Source organism: Apus apus, chromosome 10 (assembly GCF_020740795.1).
Source record: "Apus apus isolate bApuApu2 chromosome 10, bApuApu2.pri.cur, whole genome shotgun sequence".
Taxonomy (NCBI): Eukaryota; Metazoa; Chordata; class Aves; order Apodiformes; family Apodidae; genus Apus; species Apus apus.
The window spans coordinates 20,761,654-20,786,323 of NC_067291.1; the positions used below are offsets into that span (position 1 = coordinate 20,761,654).

A 24,670-nucleotide genomic window follows, 5' to 3' on the forward strand; every position below is an offset into this window, starting at 1 on the left:
TGAGGCCCTGGGGAAGAAAAAAGACATTCTGGGGTGCAGGGTGTCCAGGGACAACAGGGGGGACGTCCACAGAGGAAGGAGCACAGCCCGGGGCAGTGGGTCCCCGGGGGACTCCACAGCAGCACCCCAGGAAGGGGAGAAGCTGAGGGCCAGGGCTGCAGGCAGCTGCTCCCATGGGTCCCATGCTCAGCTCCTGCTCCAGCTGACCTCTGCTGTCCTTCCCAGGGCAGGGGGGTCCCTGGGCCAGGGGCACCCTGTGCCCCCAGCGCCAGCACACAGGAACAGCCCCTCGCTTGCAGTCATGAACAACTCAGTGCAGGTTTTCAGAGACCAAATGGTTTATAGACACTTTGCTTTCAGTTGAGCTTCATTACATTTACTTTTTTATTCTTTTTTTCCTTTTTTTTTTTCTTTTTTTGCTCTTTTTTTTTTTTTTACAAAAACCAGTTGTAGTTATTAACAGCTGTACATATTCTGCTACATACTTTGGTGTAAAGTGGAGAGCTCTGACTCCAACCCTCCGGGACATGCAGGTCCTCTTTTTTTTTTTCTTTTAGGTTTTTTTTTTTTAATTATTTTAAGGAAAATGAAGCACCAACTTGCAAACCAGTGACCACAGGGGACACAACCTGGGGGTGACCTCACTGCTGGGGGAGTATGCCCTGGGGGCAGTTCAAAGCCATCCAGCTCTTTCCAGCACCCCCTGACATCAACACAAAGGGGGGGGAGGATGCTCCAAAGGCCACGGGGATGGAGCCTGCACCCCGGGCTGAGTGCACAAGGGGACAGAGCTGTCCCCCCCCCGCCACCTTGGGGACCAAGCCCCAAACCACACACAGGACAGTGCCAAAGCCCTGGGCAGGTGCCAGCACAGGGCTGTTGGCACGAGGAGCATTTTCAGTCATTTTGCAGAGCCAAACCACCCTTCAAACCACTTTCCCTACACACAAGGTCCATCCATGAAGGCAGCAAGCACCAAAGAGCCCCACTGAGCCCACAGCCCTTACCTGCAACATGCCCGCAAGTTTTCTTTTGAACAGAAAAGGGCAAAAATCTTACTTTGATGGGGAAAAAAAACATCATTTCCCACCAGATCTCTCCTTCCAACCCCACCTGGCCCAGAGGGATGCGATGCTGAGCATGCATTCCAGAGCAGCCAGGTACCCACCACCTCCTCCTCTCCGCGGTCTCTACTACTCACCTTTGCAAACCAGGCAGTTCTCACCTGAACCCTAAAAAGCATTATTATTAGCATTTTTGACCAGATTAAAAAAAAAAAAATCCATAAAAATGTAGTATAAAAATTCTCTTCCATATGCTACAATACAGGGTGAGCACTTCTGCTACACAAATACTTTTATTTCCCATTACGTCTTTTTTTTGTCTTTTTTTTTTTTTTTCCTTTTCCCCTGTAGTACAAAAGGCTGAGTTGCAGGCCTGTGCAAGGGAGGGGGTTTTCTTCATCAGAACCTACACACCAGAAGACACAAGACCATAGACAGCCCACAGGACCCTACCAAAGCCAGCCCCTTCCTTCCCACCCCCCCCCCACCACACACAAACCCTACTTGTTAGCAAACTTGGCTTTTAAAAAAACTGTATTTTAAAGGTTATCAATTCTAATTTCTTTACTTTCATTTGAATACAAAACACATAAGTTGCTATTATCTTTCGTGGCTCCCTGAGCTGAATTTACTATGCTTTCTTTGAAATCACTCCTCATTGCTTCTGTCCGAAGACCAAGAAGGGCTTGCGCAGACGATCCCGCAGCGTGGGCTTCCCCTTTGCTTCAAACATACGAGCACAACAAAACGAAAATAATAATAAAATCCATATATATATAAAAAAAAAAGGAAAAAAAACAAACAAAAAAAAACAAACAAAAACCAAAACAAAGGTGATTGTGTTGCTGATGTCCCATCAGTAGCCGAGGATCCGAGCCAGCCCCCCGGGGTCCCAGCAGCGTCCCCACCATCACTAACACACCGAACAACGCACGGGTACGACAGTAGGAACAACTTTTCACCAGTGGACACCTCTGCTCAGCCTGGGCACGGCAAAGTCACGTCCCCACGGACGCTTCGGGGTGGGGAAAAAAAAAATATTTGAAAACAACTAAAAAAAAAAATTAAAAAAAAAAAAAAATTGCCACCACCAAAACCATCAGTGGAATTACAATTACAGCAGACGAAAAATACACAACTAGTGTACCGGGAGGGGTCCCCCACCCTTCCAATGCTATTTACTAGTCCATTATTTACATTTTTCACAAGTCTTATGCAGGATGCACCAAAAAAAAAAAAAAAGTCACAATAAAAAAAGAAGTCCTTTATAGTGCCACCAAAGCGCAGATGGAAAGAACCAGAGAACCAAAACCAAACCAAAACAAAAAAAATCAAAATAAACCCCAAAACCCTAAAACCAACCGGAAAAAAAAAAATATATCTCCGTGTAGGGCTCCAATGTGTGCCATATTTGCAGACCTCCACATAAATCCGTGTGTGTTTGCAGGCAGAGCCCTGCCAGAGATGGCTGCTCCTTGGCTGAGCCCCGGGGGCCCCCCAGGGCAGCCCCCCAGGGCAGCCCAGTCCCGCCGGTGCCGGAGCCGCCAGCCCTGCGACACAATCCACCGTTAGTAGATGACCTCGTAGACTGTGGCTTTCTTGTCACCAGAGCCCGTGACGATGTACTTGTCATCCGCTGAAATGTCACAACTTAAGACAGACGAGGATTCCTTGGACTGTGGAAAGGAGGGAGGGGAATGAAAACCCATCAGCTGAGTCTCCCCCCCCCTTGCCAGGCTGCGGCAGCATCCACGCCAGTGGAATGCCCTCTTCCCGCATGCTGGGTACTGATCCCAACATCCCAATTGGATTGACTGTGGAATCCCAGAATTGTTTGGGTGGGGAGGAAGCTTAAAGCTCATCCAGTCCAACCCCCCTGCGTGAGCAGGGACACCTCCCACCAGCCCAGGTTGCTCCAAGCCCCATCCAACCTGCCCTTCAACACTGCCAGGGATGGGGCAGCCACAGCTTCCCTGGGCAACCTGGGCCAGGGTCTCATCAGCCCCAAAGCCCAGAATTTCTCCCTCAGATCTCATCTCAATCTCCCCTCTTGAAGCTTGAAACCCTTCCCCTTCTCATTCCATCCCTCCCTGCCCTTGTCCAGAGTCCCTCCCCAGCTTTCCTGGAGCCTCTTCAGGCACTGGAAGGTGCTCTAAGGTCTCCCTGGAGCCTTCTCTTCTCCAGGCTGAACACCCCAACTCTCCCAGCCTGTCTCCAGAGCAGAGCTGCTCCAGCCCTCGGATCATCTCCATAGCATCCTCTAACACTTGCAATTTTCCCTTCCCCAGGTCTGGCAGCCTCCCAGGACGATGCCAAAGGGGGGTTCAAGGCTCTGCCCACCCCCCTGCCCCGCCTGATGCAGATACCTGGAAGATGCTCGCTCCGTAGGGCGTCCTCCAGGCGTTGAGCAGGTTGTCTTTTCCAGTACTCACAAACCATTTACCTGTGCCCAGGAAACACAGCGTCAGCAGCCAAAAGTTGCTGCTGCCTGTCCTCTGCCCCATGGTCAGCATCACTGAAGCCACCAGCCCCCCACCCTGCCCCTGGAGGCTTCCAGCTGCTTATCCTCAGAAACTGGGGATTTTGGAAAATCTGGAACAACTAGTCATCTTCCAGAGATGCCTGTCCCAGCCCCTCTCCACCAGGATGGATCCCAGTGCTCCCACACCAGCAGACATTGGTTCACCTTCCATGAGGCCATGCGGCCATTTCCAACCATGATTGGGATCATTTTACCAGGAGAATCCTCATCTCCACCATCCGTGGGCTGGATCCTGCTGGAAGCCCCCACACTCACCCCCACCACCATGCCATGCACCATCCCTCCCTGCCGTGGTCCTTGTGCCATCCTCAGCTGCCACCGAAGGAGCTGGGGAGCCATGCTGAGGGCCAGAGGTTCTCACCACAGTAGGCGAACTTGAGGGAGAGGACACAGCTCTCGTGGAGGTGCAGCTGGTACTTGTCAGGCTTTGTGTGGTGTAGCACTTCCACGTTGCTGCTCTCCATGCCCACTGCCAGCCACTCGCCTGTCGGGCAGTACCCCAGCGAGAAGATCTGTGGGGGGGGAAGACAGAGAGGGGCTCAGGGGGGGTTTGCACCCTTTGGGTCATCCCCATCAGGGAGAGATCACCTGGGCACCAGTGGAGCTGGGGCTGACCCCATGGCTTTCCCTACAGCCCTGGAAGCAAATTAGAAGAGAAGGAGGGACACAGCATGGTCCCTGAAATCACTGAGTGTCCCCAGCTGCCAAAACACAGGCACAGCAAAGCTGGGAGCCAGTGGACAGAGAACATCTCCTCCTGCAGCACCAGCTCTTGCCCTGGTTGAGGCACCAGCCTCTTCCAGGGACAGAACTTCTGTCTTTGGTCAGAAAGTACCTTCCTGGCATCCTCCAGAAGAGGAAAATTTGGCACGGAAGGCAGTGAGACTAAATAAGCTCTAAGCAACAGCTACTGAAAATCCCAGACTGGTTTGAGTTGGAAGCACCTAAAGACAGCCCCGTTCCAACCTCCTGCTGTGGGCAGGGACACCTCCCAGCAGCCCAGGCTGCTCCAAGCCCCATCCAACCTGCCCTTCAGCACTTCCAGGGATGGGGCAGCCACAGCTTCTCTGGGCAACCTGGGCCAGGGTCTCACCAGCCTCACAGCAAAGATGATGCAGAGGACCATCCAGAGGGATAAACAAAGCCCTGTGTGTGGGGTCTCCACTAGGAGCTGCACAACCAGGCGGGGGCGTGGGGGCCGAGGGCACCCCGAGCTTACCTGGGAGGTGAAGTCGTGCTGCTGGAGCTGCCGCCCTTCCCGCAGGTCCCAGGAGCGCACCGTGTTATCCAGACCCCCCGTCCACAACTTCGTACCATCGTGCGAGATGTCTATGCAGCTGGCACCGTCTGTGTGGCCTTGGAATTGCCTTTAAGCAACGCAAACAGCAGGTAAACCAAGGGGAAGGCAGCACAGCATGAAGGCTGCTTCCAAGGGAGCTCGTGCTTGGGCTGTGCTTATGAGGTTTCCCTGCACCAAGCACACCTAGAAACCTGGCCAGGGAGCATCTTTGGCCAGGGGGCACCAGCCTGTAGGGCTTGCTTACACACAAAGTCTGCCTTTTCCTCAGGAGAAAAGTCTTTTGGTTTGGAGAAAGGTCTGGACAAAGTCTTGAGAAAAGGAGGCTGAGGGGAGACCTTCTCACTCTCTACAACTACCTGAGAGGCGGTTGGAACGAGGGGGGGTTGGTCTCTTCTCCCTAATAATCAGCAACAGGTCATGAGGAAATGGACTCAAGTTGTGCTGGGGAGGTTTAGACTGGGTATTAGAAGAAACTTCTTCACCAAAAGGGTAATTAAACAGTCGAACAGACTGTCCAGGGTGGCGGTTGAATCACCATCCCTGGAGGTGTTCAAAAGCCAGGCAGAGGTGGTGCTGAGGGGACGTGGTTTAGCACTTGGTAACTCCATAACCTTACAGGCCTCTTCAACCAGAACAATTCTGTGGAAGCATCAGGAGACAGCATTCTCCTCACCATCCCCAGGGTGTTCAGGCCAACAGCATGGCCAGTAAGACCCTGGCTTTGGAGCAGAGCAAGGCCTGGCGCTGCCAGCCCACGGCCACTCACCTGACGAGGGTCTGGTTGTGCAGGTCCCAGACGGCGATGTTGCCATCGCTGCAGCAGGAGAAGCAGACTTTGGCGTCGGGGCTGATGGCCAGGGCGTAGCAGGCGGGGGCAGAGGAGGTGAGCTCGGCCTTGATGCGGGGCGTGGGGGAGGCCAGGTCCCAGATGGTGAGCGTGCTGGCCTCCCCCCCCACGATCAGCGTGCGGCCGTCGGGGAGGAGCTTGCAAGAGCGGATGTAGTTATCTCTGTTCTGGAGGGGGAGAGATGTCAGCAGGAGGGCAGGGAATGATACACCAACAGCAGGGTGGTCACTAGCATCCTGGCTTGTGGCAGCAATAGGGTGGTCAGCAGGACCAGGATAGAGATCATCCCCTCAGTGCTGGGCACTGGTGAGGCCACACCCTGAATCTTGGGGTCAGTTTCAGGACCCTCAGGACAAGGACACAGAGGGGCTGGAGCGTGTCCAGAGAAGGGCAATGGAGCTGGGGAAAGGGCTGGAGCACCAGTCTGAGCAGGAACAACTGATGGACCTGGTGGTTTTCAGCCTGGAGAAAAGGAGGCTGAGGGGAGACCTTCTGGCTCTGCAACTGCCTGAGAGGAGGTTGGAGCGAGGAGGGGTTGGTCTCTTCTCCCAAAGAAGAAGTGACAGAACAAGAGGAAAGAGCTTCAAGTTTCCCAGGGGAGCTTTAGATTGGATATTAGGAACAATTCCTTCCCCAAAGGGCTGTCAGGCCCTGGCCCAGGCTGCCCAGGGCAGGGGTGGAGTCCCCATCATGGAGGGGTTTCCAAGCCCTGTAGATGTGGTGCTGAGGGACATGGGGCAGTGGTGGCCTTGCCAGTGCTGGGTTAATGGTTGGAACTGATGACCTTAAAGGTCTTTTCCAACCAAAACAATTCAATGATTCTATGACTAGGGGTGAGGGAAAGCAAGGAGGACACATACTTGGGGACCAGGAGCAACCCACTGTGACTTGCTTTGCTTGTGCACACATGAGGGATGCTTACCAGGCAGTCCAGCTGGGAGATGGGGCTCTTGCTGCCCGGCTGGCTGATGTCCCAGATCTTCACGCAGCCCTTGCCCCCGGTGTAGACGTGCCTGGTGGGGTTGCTGATGGTGACAGCACACACCACCTCCCCGTGGCTCAGCGTGTTGATCTGCCGGGCGTGCCGGGGGATGCCGGGACCAGCCAGGGCGTCGTGGGGAAAAGGGACCGGCTGCATCTGCCCGTCAGCGCTCACGTGGAAGGAGTAGGCTCTGCCAGGGGTGGGCAAACAGGGGGATCAGCCCCAGAGGCAGGGGCTTGCTGCAAACCCAGGGGGTTGGGTGGCTGCCAGGCGCCACTGCTGCTTCTCCAGGAGTTCAGCTGGAGAGCCAGCCCTGGGTGAAGCCCCACGCTCACCCCCTCCTGGGCATGCTCACCCCCACCCAGTGCAGACAAAAAAATCCAAGGGCTTACGGCTTCCCTCCTGGGATGGAGGCCAGGCTGGAGGGCAGCCCAGGGGCTCTCATGGGCGGGTGCGGGTCGAAACCAACCTGCCAAGAAACACACAGGTGGGTGAGGCTGGGCAGGAGCCAGGCACACCAGCAGATTCCCATCTTCAGGCAGGCACAGGGATTCTCAGCAGCTCCCTCTTTCCCCTTGCTGCTCAATAGCTAGCCCTTATTTTTTTCCCCGGGCAGAAAGGGGAATGAAAGGTTTCTGGTCTGCAAGGACCAGCACATGGACATGCTCACCCTACCCATGCTGCTCCCAAGCCCCTAGGGAGAGGAGCAGCCAAGCTGTGCTGCAGAAACCCTCATCTCTACATTAACAGCAGCATTTTGCTTCTTGTTTTGCCTGTATTTTGCTTTAAAGTGTACAACTGGAACAGGCTGCCCAGAGGAGCTCTGGCTGCTCCATCCCTGGATGTGTTCAAGGGCAGGTTGGATGGGGCTTGGAGCAACCTGCTCTGGTGGGAGGTGTCCCTGCCCATGCAGGGAGTGGGACTGGATGGTCTTTTAAGTTCTCTTTCCCACCCAAACTAGCCTGGGATTCTGTGAGCTGAGTGACTAGCAAGAAGACGGGGTCGGGGGGCTGCACAGCCGGTAAATCCCACCACAGCAGCACACATGGATCACCCCATGGGGAAGCATCTCCCCACCCAGTACCAGCTCTGACAGCAGCCGTTTCAAAACGTGGCCAGTGAGGAGCCCTGGTGTCACAGCCCCCCTCCCAACACATCCCCCCTCCCCTCCCCTGGACCCTCCCCACACGCCCCACCCCGCCGGGAGCAGAAAAGGAGCTAAAAGTGCTACGTACAGCTCCAAAGCTCACCATTGGTGACCGGCCGTAGGCAGCGGCGGCGGCGGCAGCGGCGCTCATCTGGGGGGGGATGTTGTGGAGGCCGGCGTAGGCGCCGGGGCTGGTGAGCGAGCCGTTCATCTCGTGGTGCCCCATCATGGCAAAGGGACCCGGGTAGGAGCCGGCGATGGAGATGGGCGTCCGCAGGGCTGAGGCTGCAGGGAGGGGACACAGTCAGAGCCCCACAAGCAGCCAGCCCCGCTCAGCCCAGAGGAGATGGCAACAGATGGGCCTCCCTCCTCACCCTGTTCCCTGAAGTGGGGACCACCTGAGCTGCTGGTGCCTCTGTCCTCTGCTGGATTAGCTCCCCAATAAACCTGAACCCCCTCCCCAAGCTGCTGCCTTCCCAATGGGTTGAAACTATGACGGGGACTGGAGCAGAGCGGTGGCACCAGGGGACACCCAGGGGACTGGTACCCATGCAGGGAGACCACAGAGTACCCAGGGCACAGGCACCCACCCAGGGGACTGCAGAGTACCCACCCAGGGGGTCCATGCCACTTGGCTTGCCAGGCATTGGCCGCAGCCCCGGGGTGCTGCTTGTCCCTGGGGTCGGAGCGTCATTCCTTGGCGTCGGAGTGTTTGACTTCAGCCCGGGCGTCGATGATTTGTCATTCTGGGTGGAGAAGGGATTGGGGAAAGGAAAAAGCAAATATGAGGTTCATCCGCAGCCCCTGCTCAGCCAGCCCCCAGACCCAGCAAGCACCCAGCCCCCTGGCAGGGCAGAAAGAAGGACGTACGTGGCTCAGGTCCTTAGTCTTGGAGGAGGGAGTGCTGCTGGAGGAGGCAACCGAGGCTGGGCTGTTGGGCGCGTCCCCCTTCTTCATCCCGCGGGCTTTGTCGATGCCGTTCTCTGGGGGGGAGTGGGCTGGGCTGACCCGGGGGGTGGCAGGGTCCTGCGAGACAGGAGAAAGCATTGGTACCCTGGGCAGTGTGTATGTGGGGGGGCTCCCTCCAGCTCCTCCTCCGGGCAGGAATTGGGCCAGGGGGTCCCCAAAGCTCAGCCCCCACCATACCATGGGGAGAGGAGGGGACCTGCCAAAAACAGCCCACGACTCACCTCGTTGGAGACATCGACCACCAGGTCATCACTCTTGTCACCATCGCTGTCCTGAAACACAAAGTGAGTCTCAACCTGCTGAGAGCTGCCAAATCCCAGGTGGGAGGGGGGAGTCAAATCCCTCCCCGCCCCCCTCCCCCCAGCAGCAGGACACCTGTCACCCATGCCACATTTGGGCAGTTTTACCCAACCCTGCGTTTCCCCCACCCAAAGTCCTGCCCGAGCCTCATGCCAGCGTGTCCCCACACTCACATATCTGCTCATGCTGTCCTTCTCCTCCGCTTTCCGCTTCTTGGAGTCGATGCTATACTCCGTGGAGCTCCGGTGCTTCTCGCTGGCCCGCAGGCTTTCCGAGGGTGAAACTGAGTTATTCTGCAAGGACAGAAACAACTTCGGAGTCGGAATCAGAAGGAAATGGGACTTGACAAGCAGCAGCTTAGATGGTGCCACAAAAGCCTCATCTCTACCATCATCTAACCCCCACGGGGAGCACCAGTCCTGGCTCCATCACCCTCTAACCCCCATGGGGAGCACTGGAGCTTCGTCCCAGCCCTGGGCAGGGGTTTGTACAAGGGCTGGCACCCACGGGTGCTTCCTCTGGCATCTGCAGAGCCACAGAGCCAGGGCCTCGTCCCTGGCGCTCATCAGGGAGCAAAGGAACCGCTTAATCCCGATCCCAGCTACGCCATGCCAGCAGTTGGGCTCTGCCGAGCCAAACGGCATCCAAAAACCTTTGGAAAAATCCACGTGATGTGGAGCAGCAGAGCTCGGGGGGGGAAGGTGGGTTCTGCATCCGTTCTGAGCAGCAAAGCCCAAGAGCCTTTCCAGGAAAGCCCCTCACAGGCTGGGATTGGGTCAGGAGCAAAAATGGCAGCAGAAAACCACCTCAGGAGAGCCCAGCCCTGCATCGCCCCGCGCTGCCCTGCAATTAATTTTTCCAGAGCAGCAAAAGAAAACGACTGTCATTTCGTGCCTCGTAGCAGAGCTGCCACCCCTGCTAAGCAGGAACGTCCCCCGAGCTCCTCTGCTGCCTTTCTTTCCCGACTGAAAGGGAGAACTAAAGCAGTTCATGTTTCTCCTCGGTACCCAATAAGCAGCTTTGGATAACACCGGGGTCTTTCTTCTCAGGCAGTCATGCTGAAAAAACCTCGCAGCTACCAGAGAATCATGTCAAGCATTTAGAGGCATCGATCCATTCAGCCCGCCCTGGCCTGCTGCCAAGGAACTAAATATTTTTTATTGCACAGGCAAGGCCAGGAAAATATGAATGACTAACTCTTGATTATCGTGCGCGTTAAACCTCCGCGGGGAATACCCGTGTTTTATTTTATAGAGAGGGAACCTCCCCATCTCCGACAGCCCCCCCCCACCCCCCACCGAAGGAGCAGGTTAATGATGTCCAATTCCCCTCTCCCCCCACCCCTTTAAATGGCATTTTTCTTCCCATCCGCCCCCATCTCTCAAAAGGCCCATTTTGTGGGCTCAGGGATGGCAGGAAATCGCTGCAAAGCCGCAGCTCAGCCGGGCTTTGTCCTGCCAGCTTTTCCCCCAGACAGCAGCATTGTGCACCCCAGGACTGGGGGGCATGGGCTGAGCCCCCCCATGGGGAGGACAGCCCCCCCACCAGGCTCCTACCAGCCTCTGCCCACAAAAAAACCCCCACAACAACCCTCTATTCATAGCCTTCTCCATCCATGCTCAGACACTAAACCCAACCAAAACCAGCACCAAGACACTGGGGACACAAACAAAAAGCAGCCACGCTGGAGGTGACACTGTCCCTCCACCACGGTGATTTAGCTGGTTAGTTAACTGCTTGACCTTCCAAGTCCTACTTAACACGGCGTAATAGCCAAAACCCATCCCGACAGATTAGATGACCCAAGATAATAGAAGAGTGATCAGGAATAAAATAGCTTTCCTAATCACCCAAAGGATTTTTTTTTTTAGCCCTGCAGACTTGACTGTGCTCATTCACGGGGCTTAGTCAATTGAAACCGAATCTCAAAGATCTGCAGCAATCAAAAAAAGATTTAAACCAAATCTCATCACCGGCCCAGAGGAGGCAGCTCCGCTCACCCCGGCACAGCCAACAGCTCTTCCAGCCAGGGTGGGGCTTTTTCTCCCTTTTTTGCTTGCTTTTTTTTATTTTATTAAATAGGACCTCTGCAAAAGACGTCCCTGGAGCTCACCCCCTGAAGTCTGTTTTTTAAAATAATAGATAAAGCAAAACCAGGCAGCCTCCAGGAACTGAGAAAGAAAAAGAGGTAATGGAACTTACTGCACTTGAGTCTCGCTCTTTTAGAAGCAGCCGGTGTCAGAGGTGAGGTCACAGACAAAACAAAGAGAAGAGAGATAAATAAAGCAAGTTAGAATAAGTCTTAAAACAGAAAAATAAGCCTAGAAGCTCCTCCTTGCACAGTCTCCTGCCTTAACTCAAACCTATCTGGGCTCTCTTCAGCTTTGCTTCCACATTCCTGTCCCCATCCATCCGGCTCCCGCTGCCTCCTGCCCCATTTCTCTTTGTTGATGTGATTTATTTGGCAAAGCACACAAAGGAGAAATGCCCCAAAACACAAAATAAATGGCATTCTGCACCCAAAGTCACAAAGCCAGGAGAAGGTCCCAACTGCCCAGCTCTGCAGTCACATCAGCAGGAGGAGGTTTAACCATTAACAGGGGCACCAACAGCCCCATTTTCCCTGGGATCTCCTGGTAAGTGGAATCCATACAGAAAAAACTACATAATTGGGTAATTGTTACCAACAGCTTCTTCTCACTGGCTTTAACAGGGTGGAAAAACACACCAAACCCACCAGGAGAAGAGCCCAGCTGTGGATAACTGCCCTGCACACAGTGGTACTTGGGGAAGATCTCAGTGTGTTAATGGACTGGGGGAGTTGCCAGGAAAATCTTTAATGCTGTGGTTTGCAACCAAACTCATGCACCATTTCTTCTTCTAAAAATACTGTCTTACTGCTATTAATGACAAAAAACCAGCAAGTTTGGTAGTGGATGTTGCTGGTTTCCAGACTACTGAAAACTCTAGACAGTGATGGAGAGGAGGAGGAGGAAGGCTGCTGCCTCAGCATCCCAGCAGGGCTAAATGGGGATGTGGGATTCCAGGGCTGGAGCATCCATCCTACGGAGACAGGCTGGGAGAGTTGGGGTGTTCAGCCTGGAGAAGAGAAGGCTCCAGAAAGACCTTAGAGCACCTTCCAGTGCCTGGAGGGGCTCCAGGAAAGATAGGGAGGAACTTTTTCCAAGGGCTTGTAGTGAGAGGACAAGAGGTAATGAATCAAAACTGGAAGAGGGGAGACTTTGGCTAGGCATTAGGAGGAAACTCTTTAGTGTGAGGGTGGTGAGACCCTGGCCCAGGTTGCCCAGGGAAGCTGTGGCTGCCCCATCCCTGGCAGTGTTGAAGGGCAGGTTGGATGGGGCTTGGCAGCCTGGGCTGGTGGGAGGTGTCCCTGCCCATGCAGGGGAGTGGGACAGGATGGTCTTTAAGTTCCCTTCCCACCCAAACCATTCTATGATTCTGTGATTTGCAGCCTGACATAATCAAAGCCTGTGAAGAAGGAACTCTGGGACACACAAGCAGCTCTGCCCCAGAGCATAACCTGCCAGGGTCATTTCTCAGGGCAATTTGCATTCCCTGGCCTAAATGAGCAAAGAAAGCCTGCAGACAGGTCCCCATATCACCTCTCACAGACCTCACAGACCTGGAACTGCTCCCAAGCAGCATCCTGACCCCAGCCAACAAGAAAAGCAGGGAAAGCTTTGGGATCTCCTGGAAGCTGCTGCTGGGAATACCCCACAAGAGCAGCATCACCTCCCTCAACCACCCCAGCTGAGCCAAGAGGTTCCAGCATCCCTTAGGGAAAGCCACACCCCTAAGAACAGAAGCCCATTCCTCGAAGCCCACTCTCCCAGGGAAGGGGGGGGTGGGAGCGGAGCCAGGCCTGGACCAGAGCATTTCCCGCGCTGGGGGACGTGGCGATGACAGGGACGGCCCCAGGGACAGCCTCACCCCAGCCCCTCGCTCTCACCTCTGTGGTCCAGGTCATGATGGTTCTTCTCATCCTTGACAGCGAGGTGTGCCTGGCTGCCCAGGGCGCCGAGGGCCAGCAGCCCCGAGCTGCTGCCGGTGACCGGCGGGATGCCGGGAGGCTGGAGCCCCGAGGGATGTGGCGGCAGCTGGACCGGGGGCCCGTGGGCGGCGTGGGAGAGGTGCTGGGCCTGGAGCTGCTGCTGCTGCAAGGAAACCACCAGTGAGCCGGGGAGGGGGCAGTGGGACCTGGGGGGGATTTGAGGCATCAAGCCTGGCGGCAGAAGCAAGCGCCAGGAAGGGACGTGCCCGGTGTCGTCCCGGGAGGGCAGCGAGGTGATGCCCCGGGAATCTGCCTGGAAGGAGAAGCCCTGTTAGCAAGAGGGACAGAGGGTGACAGGGCCAGGTGGCACGAGTGTGTGCAGGTCACACACAGCCCAGGCTGGACTGCAGGAGTCATCCTTAACTAGAGGTCATTCCCAGCACGGCTGCAGGCTTGGCTGGCTTTGCTTTTCAGTAGATAGTAAGCAAAAAAAAAATAAATGGATGCAGAAAGCAGCTCTGGCTGGAGGGCCAAGGGCTAAACCAGATCAGAGAGAGAAACCTTGAGCATCTGGGACCCTCCTAGGCCACCTCAGAAGAGAATGTCACTCCCAAGACCCCCCTAGGCCACCACTCCAGCAGCTCCTCCACCCCAAGGACACCAATGGTCCAGCCAGGAGGGTCTTGGAGCTGGTGCTCACATTTTCAACCCTCCTGCCTGCACCCGCCTGGGCAGCACCCTCTTGTCTGCTGGTGAAAGCTGCATTTGGGCAACAGACCTGCAGCAGGAATCACAACCTCAGGGGGGACATCTGAGCTGCAGAGGAGGCCCCCACACCTCCCCTGCATCCCCACAACCAGCTGGGATGAGGTTTTCCCCCCATGGCAGAGTCTATCATCAGACCAGGCAGCTCCCTTGCTGGGCTGTGCACGGAGCTGGATCCCACTGCCCAGGGAGCAGACACATCATCACACCGTGCCCAGGGACAGACACAAAGCAGGAGAGGGCTCTTCCTGCAGGGCACAGAGGGCTTCAGCCCCAGTCCTGCACCCTGACAGCCAGGGAGCGAGGGGCTGCTGCTGTTACACACAGCCCAGCTCAAACCACACTGGGAATACACCAAGATTCTTCTCAGATATAGGGGATCCCTATATTTCCATCAAAGAAATTTGAGCAAATCTTGCTCAGCACTACCAGGGGACATGCCTGGGTGCCCCCAAACTGGCTCATACTCTGCAGCACTGGGGTGACCCCAGTACAGCCCGACGGGGTGGGTGTGACACCCCAGTTCAGCCCAACAGGGCAGCCCACGGCCCACCACACATGGGGGAAGCAGAAGGGGATTAACCTGAGGGGTCCTGCACCTGGCTGTGCCCAGGGCACAGCACAACCCCAGCGTGCAGGGGGGGTGGCTCCAGAAGTGCTCCTGCCACCCCCTAGCAAGGCTGGTGCCCTCCAGCCTGTAGCCCCCCATGCACCCACAGTGCAGCAAGGGGCTCTGCTGCACCCCCAGAGACACTGGGGGGCAGGCTGCACACCCTGCATGCCCTTGGGTGCACGTCCTGCACCCTGCACACTCCCTGTAGCCCCCCTGGTGCACCCCCTGCACTCTGCAGCTCCATGGTGCACCCCACACACCCCTCGGTGCACATCCCACACACCCCCTGCACCCTATGGTCTCCCTGGTGCACCCTGCACACCCCCTGGTGCACATCCTGCACACCCCCTGGTGCACATCCTGCACACCCCCTGCACTCTGCAGCCCCCAGTGCACTCCACACACCCCTTGGTGCACCCTGCAAACACCCTGCAGCCCCCCCAGCCCGGCTGCAGGAGCCAGGATGCAGCTTTTTCAGAAAAAGTCCCACACCAAGGCCATGTCTTCAGGGGAAGCTCCAGTCCCACTCCTCTCCCCACCAAAAGACCCATTTCAGGGAGGGACAACTCACTGTCCCAGGCTGATGGGCACAGCAGGACCCTCAGGGCAGGGCTGGGTGCAGGAAAAGGGGGTGGGTGAGCCCAGGGTGGGCAACCAACAGCTGCCAGGCTCTGGGGAGAGGGAAATCCCCAGCTGGGATCAGTCGGGAAAGGCAGGAGCTGCAGCTCCAGGAAGAGGAGATCCATTATCTCCCAACGCAGCTTCTTCCAGGCAGCACAGAGCCCTGGGCTGGGGCAGAAGCCAAGCACAGGAGGCCATTAGACCTCGGCAGCACCGTTATCAATCACCGTGTCCTTGGAAGGAGCTTTTTGGCTTCTGCTGGGCTGCTCCATCATCAGGGCAGAGCAGAGGGGGCATCTGCAGGGGCTCCAGTCAAGGAGGGGTTCTCAGACCGGTGGGGGTGCAAGGATGGGGTGCAGGGAGCACCTGGAGGGGTCCCCAGCCCCAAAGGCCCAGCCCATGGTTCCACCACCACGCTGGTGCAGAGTGTGGCCACTGCCACCCCCTGTGCCAAAACCAAAACAAGAGTAACAGAGCCTCAGCTCCTGAGGAAATCCAAGAGGCTCCTTGCAGTCCCAATCTCGTGTGATTTCCACCCATTTAAGGGAGAGGCAAGGCTGGCTGTTATATCAGAGCAACGCCCTGGGAACAGTCCCTGATGGTTTCCCAGCACCACGCACTCCTCTCCCGCAAGCTTTCCAGCAGTGCCCATCCCTGCAGGGCTGGGATGGACACAGATCCAATCTTTGATCCAACTTCCATGGTGGGCAGAAACACTGGTGCAGCACAATGCTCCTCCCAGGAGCTTTCCAGCCTAGATTACACCCTCCACAGCTGCAGGAATCCCAGAGAAGTGGGACACGGTGTCATGCTGGGGTCCACGCAGCAACATTCCAGCCCAGTGATGTCCATGGGGGTCCCACCCTTGGCACAGCCAAGGGGACAAAGTAGCTCCACCATGAGCAAACGTGGCAGCACCCGGCTGGGGCTGGGTGGGGAAGGCACAGAGAATGACCACCCTGAGCCTCACCCTCCAGAAAACAGCTGGTTTCTTCCTGTTTTTTAAAGCTGACAGCAAATACATCCATTCAAGGGCTCGGTGAGCTGCAGGGCTGGCCCCAGGGGTCCAAGCCCCCCTTCAGCAGCCCAGCTCCAGTGCACGGAGGTAGAAACAAATGTCAAGACATAACATCCCACTGTGACCCAAGGTAACATTTAAAGGTGGTTTTCTCCCCTTTGGCAGGCAGGAACTGCTGAGTAGAATCCATTTGGAGGGTCTCCTCAACAAGCAGCTCCCATTTGAAGCCTGGACCCTCTGTCCAGCGTCAGGGCTGGGCTGCCCACGGCTACATGGAGTAGAGAAGATCATCCTTCAGGGCTGCAGGCTTCATCCCAGCACCACAGGAAGGACCATTGTCCCAGGCAGGTCACTCCCACGGCAAGGAGAAGATCAGGAACCCAGAACAGAGGGTGTCGGTGCCACAGGATCCCCAGGCTCTGCTCCAGCTCCCCACAGCTGCCTCACTATTGGTGCACATCAGTCCAAGGAGCATTCCACGTGCATCCATCCTGCGTGGCACTCAGGAATCACATCCCAGAGACTCCACAGAGGGGGTAAAACCCATCCAGGGCTCCATGGCACAGAGGGATGTGTCTGAGCTCAGGGATGCTGCTCACTTGGTGTCTTCTCTGCTGGAAATCCCACCTTCCCCCCTGCCCCTTGTTCCCTGCCCCTGGAAAAGGTTGGGTTGTTGCAAACCACCTGGGGGAGGGCAGGCTGCACTGCGCCCACCCAAACCACCCCAACACCTGCACCCAGTGAATGTCCCATGCCTCAGCCAGTGGTGTGGACAAGGTGGGGTGCTCAGCTCCAAGCAGGATGAGGGTCCTGCCCAACAAAGCCATGCAAGGACCTGGAGCAGCTTTCCAGGGCCAGGGATGCTTCCCAGTGTAAACCATGCTCAGAACCCCTCAGGATGCTGCACTGGAGCCTGCCAGGACCCCAAACTGGACTGATGCTCCTGGAGAGGCCAAAGCCAGCCCTGGGTAACAGTGGGGACACCAGCACTGCCCAGCCCCAGGTCCAGGCCAGGCAGGAGGAGCCAGCTGGGAGATGCACAGACAGAGATGTTTTCCTTCTGGAGTCCCCTCAGCATGTGCCAGACAAATATGGTGAAGATATGAGGAGGTTATGATTTACGAGAAAGGCTGGCAAGGAATATCTCGTATGTAGAGTGTTTTTAATTGGATTATGTACATCATGCTTCATGCCTTTGTTAACCGATTTAATGGTTCACCACTTAAGTTCACCACTTGCGTTAAATTTAGTAAAGTAGTCTAATCATTTCCAGAGCTATAACCAAATCAAGGGCTCAATTTCACAGAAGCCTGAAGCAGAGGAACTGTGAGACAATGGCCTAGATGCATAAAATTAACAGTTCTTGACCTCAAAGGGGGCAAAAAACCGAAAAGTTCTAATGATCTTGTGTGGTTTTGTGTGTGTGGCGATTTTCTCTGCAGCACCTGCACCGAGATGCTGGTGTGGTCTGTAAACAGAGTGACTGCCTCTGGCTGCAAGGCCTGGCAGGGGACAGTGTTGGTGGCCCAATCCCGTGGGACATGGTGGGTAGGACCGTGTCACGCCCCAGCGTGAGAGGAACAAACACACACAGGTGACCTGCCCCACCCCAGCAACCCGGCAATAACAAACCAACCCTTGCAGAAAGGGAAGGAATTCCATTTGCTGGGAACAAAACCAGCCCCAAACCCCTCTCGGTTTCAGGTCTCAGGGGGCAGTGGGAAAGGTGCAGCCAACCCCCAGCAGCAGGAACCTGTGACCCAAAGCAGCTCCACATCCACCTGGAGCACATCTGAGATGAGCTCTGCCTTTCTCTTCAAGCCACTGAAGCACAGGGCACTGCTTGCCAGCCCCTGGCCAGCAGCCATCCCGGGTCCCCCCATCCACAGGCACAGCTGGAGATGCTCCCTGCTCCCATCCCATCCCAGCATCCATCCAGATCCTCCCCACATTCCCCCAGCCACCCAGAGCTCCTGAAAGTCCATCAGGCAAAGCGATTAAATGGCTGGCTGCTTAATGATGGGACGACACTCGCTCTGATCCCAGGAAGCAATTACCTTGAAAATGGGGGTCACGGGCCCTGCTCATTTACCTTAATTGAATTCCAATATCTGCCTCCAGCTGCCTGGGCTCCTGGCTGTGACTTAAAGCAGCTCAGCACAGCCAAGCATCTCCCTCACTCCCTCTCTCTGCTATGGATGCACCAGTTCACATCCCAGCCTGCAGGGAAGGTGCAAGGTGCAGGCAGACACATGATGCTGCCTGCCACCCCAGCACGGACCCCATGACACACTGTCCCATGCCCAGATCCCTTCCACTGCCACACAAGCTCCACCACAAAGAGCCCAGAGCACAATTCTATACTCAAGGCTACCCACAAAACCCAAAAAAATGTATATAAGAGCAAGTTAAACACAGAGAATCACAAAGATCCTTCTAGTTCAGGAAAGAAGAGCAAGCAGTTACTAAAAAAAAAAAAATATAAATATTATAAACCAGTATTTTCTGGAAAACAAGCATTGAAACCCAGAGCCACCTCCCCAGGATGCTGGTTGGGTACAAGCATGTCCCTGGGCTAAGGGAGCCCCAACAGAGGGCAGGTTTGCTGCAGGACTGAGACCCTTACGTCAAGTAAAGAGACAATAAAAATCATTAGTCTTAAAAAAAAAACACCTGAGATCTGCAAGAGAGAGAGAGAGAGAAGAGAGAGAGCCCGGCAAGACAGGAGCGGGTAAGTCAATGCATGGAACAACAACTCTGTCAAGTTTACAGCACATTTCACATCAACAGCACACGCAGAGACATGCCTGGGCTCAGGGGCTGCAGGGGGGCTGCTGGGCACCCGGCCCTGCTCCCAAATGCTCCCCACTTCCAGGGAGAACATCCAGTTTGGCTGGTGGAGGCTCCTGGTGCTGCACTAGCACCCGGGGAGGGACCCTGGGCTGCCCAAGCGGTGCAGCGGTCCCTGCCTCCCTCAGAGACAGATTTTTGGAAGGTTTGGTAGTTTGGGGGAGTTTTTAGAAGTTTTGGGGGTCACAGGACAACCAGGGTGCCACGAGCCGCCCTCCTTTAAGCCTGGCTGAGCACAGGATTGCCTCTGGTTATGGTAAATGATAGGAATAAAAGGGATATACACACGGTGAGAGGCAGATTGGGAAGTCCACGTACCCCGATGATAGCATTCAACTCCGTCATTGTCACTTGCTTGGCACGCTCAACAGCCTGTGCCACTTGCTGTTGGTGCTGTGGGGACACAGCCAGGTCAGAGCTGGGCACAGGGCACTAAGCCAAGACATCACCCCCCCTCCTCCCAGAGCTGGTCACCCCCTTTTTTGGTCTGCATTTTGTTCAGGAGAGCAGCAACCTGGGCACATCTCCCTGCTCCACAGACCACAGGCAGCCCCTCACAGCTTTTTTCACTCCACAGGCTCAATGCAGACCCCTCATGGGGTCTGGTTCTCCCCCATCCCAGGGTTTTCCAATGTGCATGCAGGATCTGCACCCCATTTCCCACAGGACACCTCAGAGCAGCCTCACACCCAAAATATGGGTTTGGTGGGAGCAGGTCTGTGCCCCCTCCCAAGACCCCCTGGCAAGACACAGCACTGCCTTCCTGGGAACTGCCCCTCAGGAGAAGCAGCATCTCCCACCTGGGGTGGGAAGACATCCTTACCTCTTGTGACAGAAAAGGCATGATCTGGGCTAAAATTGTATTCAGTCTTTTAGCAATTTCTGTCTGAAAAAAACAAAAAGAAGAAAAAGCAACAGTCAGTACCCAGCAGCGTCCAGCAGCAACGTGCATCCCTCGCCAGCCCCTTCCCTGCATCCCCCTCTTGTGCATCTCCTCCTTGTCCCCTTCCCTGCATCCTCTCCTGGCCACACAGGAGGAATCAGGAACACGCAAAAGAGGCAACAAAAGCACCTTTGTGCAAGCTCTGCACTCAGCAGCACAGGGACGTGGCCCTGCTCCCTCGGGACACTTTGGCCCCTTTCCCACCACAGGACCAAGCTTTTCACTGGCAGAGTTTCTTCAGAAGAAACCTCCACCAACACCCACCACCCCACGGGGAAAGGGTTTGGCCAACAGCGAGGGCTGGTGGGCGCCTGCTCTGATCTCAGCACCCTCCAGGTCCTTCCCCACCCCAGAACCAAGCCGTCGGCTTCCTTCCTCCATCCTCACATCCCACTCAGGGAATTTAACCCGTAACAACTTCCACCCATCAGCTCAAACCACGTTATTTGGGGGCTTTAACAACAAACCTACGCTGCGTCAAACCGCGGTTCCTCCAACATCTCCATTCACTGGGAAGAACATTTTCCCGGAGCGATAAAGCCCGGCAGAGGCTGGGCCAGGAGGTGCCACCCTGCCCCGGGATGCTCCAGCTCTGGCACACGGAGCTGCCCGGATCCCTGCCGTCCAGCTCCCAAGGGTTAATGCCGGCTGCTCCGGCGGGCCCGGCAGCTGTTAAAACAGCTCCTGCTCCAACTCAAACACGGCCGGTTCGCGCCGCCACAACGGCCGGAGCCCAGTCCTGGCGCGGAATCAAACGCCCAGAAATTCCTTCCGACGGGCCCTGAGCAGCTCGTTATCAATACCACAAGTGATTAACCGGCTCTCAGCTTCAGCTTCCCCCCTGGCAAGGTGCCGCCCCCCGCCCCGTGCGCTCCCCAAATCACCACCTGCACCCCGAGGCTTCAGCCCCCCACAAAAGACATGCCCTCCCCCCCCCCCCCCCAGGATGCACCCTACAGCAGCTCGGGTTTTTCATCCCAGCCCCAGTGGGTGCCAACCTGGAGAGGGGCTCTCAGCTCCACTTGCTCTCAAACACTGCAAGAAAAAAATCCAAACCATAGGATCATCGCATTGTTTTGGTTGGAACAGACCTTGAAGATCATCCAGTCCAACTGTTAATCCAGCCCTGCCAAGGCCACCACTGCCCCATGTCCCTCAGCACCACATCTACAGGGCCTGGAAATCCCTCCAGGGATGGGGACTCCACCACTGAGCAGCCTGGGCCAGGGCCTGACAACCCTTTGGGGAAGGAATTGTTCCTAATATCCAACCTAAACCCATAATTTGGAGTAAAAAAGACCAACACTCAACCCTTGCTTGGAGGACGTGGCCAGTGGTTGGGGCACACTGGTTACTACAAGACCAACCCAACAAGCACAACCCATGTGCCCTAGGAGGACCACAAGCAAGGAGTCGCCAGGAGAACCCCCATCACCCCCAGCCTAGACACAACCCACTGAGCCCAGAGATGGGGGACCTGCTGCAGGGGGTCCCCAGGAGCCACCTGCAGCACCTTCGCACGGGCATTGCTAGCTTTCCCTTCAAAGCAACAGGGATATTTCTGGCCACCATCTTTTCCGAATGTGTCCCAGTGATCAGGTTACCCCTGCTGCTTTTATTAGCCCCGCCAGAGGTCAGGGAGCACGACAAGGCATCTGGAAGTGACCCCGCTTTGGACTCCGGGACCCGGTGCCACAGCCACCGGCATGATCCTGGACCCAAAAGTGAGGACACAGGATGGATGCTGGAGCCACAGCGCTGCCTGGGAAGTGCTCTGCACCCACCACCCACCCACAGCTCCGTGCCCACCCAGCAGGGGTACCCGTGCAGACCCAGGCCAGGACGGGCTCCCGGGACACTGCGCCCGGCCTGGCGCCCCAGCAAAGCCACTTCAAAGGGACAGCACTGCCACTGATAACACGGCGCTCAGTGATAGCTAAACCTCTTTAAAGGCCTTTTTGGCACCAAGGCATCGATTAGATTATATATAAACTGCAGCTCCATTAAATATTTATTCCTTCAGATGAAGCCTATTGGATTCTGGACACAACAAGCACTCGGTGTATTGCTGCTCCAGCACGGTCGAAAGAGCCCTGCGAGCTCTTCCTTGCCAGCCCCCAGCAAATTCTAGAACAAATTCAATCTCTGTTTGAGGGGAGAGCAGAGGTGCCAGCACCAGCAGTGCCTCCAGCTGCACCTCCAAAAAGGTCATTTAGGTGCAAAAGATAAAAAAGCAGCATCCAAACAGGCAGGAGCCACAGAGGAGGCAGGGAAAGGTGCTGGGTTTTCCCTGCGCACCTTCAAACACTAACACAGCCCAGACAAACAAGGTCATAGAATGGTTTGAGTTGGAAGGGACCTTAAGGATCATCTAGTTCCAACTGCCCTGCATGGGCAGGGACACCTCCCACTAGACCAGGTTGCTCCAAGCCCCATCCAACCTGCCCTTGAACACTGCCAGGGATGGGGCAGCCACAGCTTCCCTGGGCAACCCGTTGCCTCCAAATTTAAATCCAATTCTGCCCAAACTTCCAACAGAGATTTGAGGAAAAGCTTAACACTCTGCAAAGAGAGAAACTTCCCACATGGGATTCAGTCAGCAAGAAGATATTAGACGTCCAAAATATTATGTTTACAACCATGAGGTTTCCTGTTAACACGAGATTCAATGATCTTTAAATATTTGTTCACTTTAACTTTTCCCATTCCCCCGCATATTAAACTTGAGTTGTCCCCACAAAACATTTAATCGGGAGTGAAAAGGGATCCTCCAGCACACCAGGAACAGGGGAGGGTTTCATGCCTGACACCTTTCCCCATAACAGGGCTCATTCATCACCTCGTCCCAGAGCAGCAGAGCCCCCCGAGCTGCTCCTGCCAAGAAAAACCTGCATTCCCTGCCGCGGGTTGCCATGGCAATCCCAGCCTCCGCATCCCCTTCCAGCGCCCTGCATCCACGCTGGACCACGGGGGAGGGGGGCAAACCAGTGGTGGATAGAAGACTTGGGGGCTGCACAGGGCACCCCAGGAGAGGCACCCACCCACAGGAGCAGCACCAGCACCCATGGGAGCACGTCTCTGGATGCTCACCCTGGGGCCACAGGATGCTGAGGGCAGCTCCATGTGCCTTGTTAAAAAGAGCAAGGAGTCAGGAGAACGTGAAATCCCAACTAATCCCCCACCACCCCCTGCCCCTGCCAGGAATGTGACCTGCTGCTAGAGAAGAAACACTCTGGGTGATGTTTCACGAGCGGGGAGGGATCGGAGAAAACATTTGCACTGGTTGTAAATCAAGAGCCAGACTCACAGGCTGTGAGTCCTGTCACTTCCTCTTAAAATGGCCAGGGCAGGTACCAGCACCCAAAGCACTTGAGGGCATGGAGAGCTGGAAATGAGTCAGGAGCCAGGCAGGCTCGGGCTGCAGCACCATGGTGGCATCGTGTTAAACAGCTGTGGGGCTGCTCCCCCCCAGCAGCCTCATGCCCCTCAGCCTCCCCTCTTTACACCTGGACATGGCAGAGGGAAGTTTAAAAATAGTACTGTGGGATCTGCAGAGCAGAGGTGAAAGGAGCAACCTTAAAAATGGCCCAAAGCAGCCAAAGGCGAGCACAGCCCCAGCCCTGAAGCAGTCCCCCCCCGCCTTCTCCCCTCTCAGTACGAGATCCCAGACACAGCTCTGGGTAGCTGAGATGCTGCTGGGCCAAAACAGGTTAGTCCTGGCCTCAGCTGAGCAGGCAAAGGGAGCTGCAGGACTCCCCGACCCCACCACTGCCCTAGGCTGATTCCAGCACCCCAGGGCAGGACCCTGAAGTCCAGGACCAGCCCCACACCCCTCCTGTGCTCCCTGCCCTGAACCATGCTCTGGGGATGCAGGTGCTTCCAGAAACCAACTCCACACAGGGAGCACCCCCAGCCTTCCCAAAGGCACAGAGCACCTGCAACCAACCCACAGCCTGAGCAGGACAGACCTTCCACAAACCTACATGTGGTTTTGAAGCAGGTCACACCAGCGCAGGCCACCCCAGATGCCATCTCAGAACAGATTTTGGGCCACACCAGACCAACCTGCCCTTGCTTATTGATTGGAACAGCAGGATGCAGGCTGGAGACACAGGGTTGAACACACAGAACGGCTCTGCTGACCCTTCCTCCTCTTGAAAAACATGCCAAAACATTATAAAGACTTCCCACTGCAAGCCTAATGCCCTGGAGCAACGGGGCTGGGGGGGCTGCTGAGGGGGATGATCCATGGGATGCAGGAATGGGGTGTCAGCATCACCTCACACAGGACTCCCAGGGTGAAGCACCCTACCCGTGAGCCCCCACCTTTCTGCTTGGCTCCAAACCCACCACACACACCCAGACAAGCGTTTCCAAGATGGGTGTGCACCAGCAGAGCCCTTCCTCAGCCACCCCCTGCGCACCCCCCCAAACCAGCCCTGGAAAAGGGCGGCAGGGGCGGTCGGAGACAGTCCAGGAGTAAATCACACCACCAGTGAAGCACCAGAAGCATCTGTTGAAACCAGGATATTGTCTCTTTAAGCACATGAAAATAAGGCCCTTGAGCAGTGTGGTTCTCACTCCGGCGCACAATTATGGGTACTTTCAGCTGTCTGCCGCTATTTCAAGTGCTCTCTCCAACCAGGCTGTCAATGGCATGTTGAAAGCTATTTGTGGCTGCTATCATTATTAGCAAA

General features: G+C 55.9%; 1 protein-coding gene across 7 annotated transcripts in view; it reads right to left on the bottom strand.

The window, feature by feature from the left end:
• Positions 1 to 360: 360 nt before the first annotated feature.
• The window catches only part of TLE3 (TLE family member 3, transcriptional corepressor), a 30,040-nt gene continuing 5,730 nt past the window's right edge, over positions 361 to 24,670 (bottom strand). The window contains exons 6-21 of one of the 7 annotated variants that reach the window (XM_051628857.1): positions 19,854 to 19,916; positions 19,349 to 19,423; positions 13,122 to 13,323; positions 11,354 to 11,370; positions 9,325 to 9,444; positions 9,073 to 9,123; positions 8,753 to 8,908; positions 8,496 to 8,628; positions 7,986 to 8,167; positions 7,128 to 7,204; positions 6,676 to 6,925; positions 5,673 to 5,920; positions 4,826 to 4,973; positions 3,968 to 4,118; positions 3,431 to 3,507; positions 361 to 2,740 (exon numbers count right to left, since the gene is read on the bottom strand). In XM_051628857.1, the coding sequence (XP_051484817.1) occupies positions 2,633 to 2,740; positions 3,431 to 3,507; positions 3,968 to 4,118; positions 4,826 to 4,973; positions 5,673 to 5,920; positions 6,676 to 6,925; positions 7,128 to 7,204; positions 7,986 to 8,167; positions 8,496 to 8,628; positions 8,753 to 8,908; positions 9,073 to 9,123; positions 9,325 to 9,444; positions 11,354 to 11,370; positions 13,122 to 13,323; positions 19,349 to 19,423; positions 19,854 to 19,916 (2,058 nt within the window). In that variant the 3' untranslated portion in view covers positions 361 to 2,632. Of the gene's footprint in view, positions 2,741 to 3,430; positions 3,508 to 3,967; positions 4,119 to 4,825; positions 4,974 to 5,672; positions 5,921 to 6,675; positions 6,926 to 7,127; positions 7,205 to 7,970; positions 8,168 to 8,495; positions 8,629 to 8,752; positions 8,909 to 9,072; positions 9,124 to 9,324; positions 9,445 to 11,353; positions 11,371 to 13,121; positions 13,327 to 19,318; positions 19,424 to 19,853; positions 19,917 to 24,670 lie in introns of all 7 variants that reach the window. The other 6 variants (XM_051628855.1, XM_051628856.1, XM_051628854.1 and 3 more) reach the window with 6 other exon arrangements.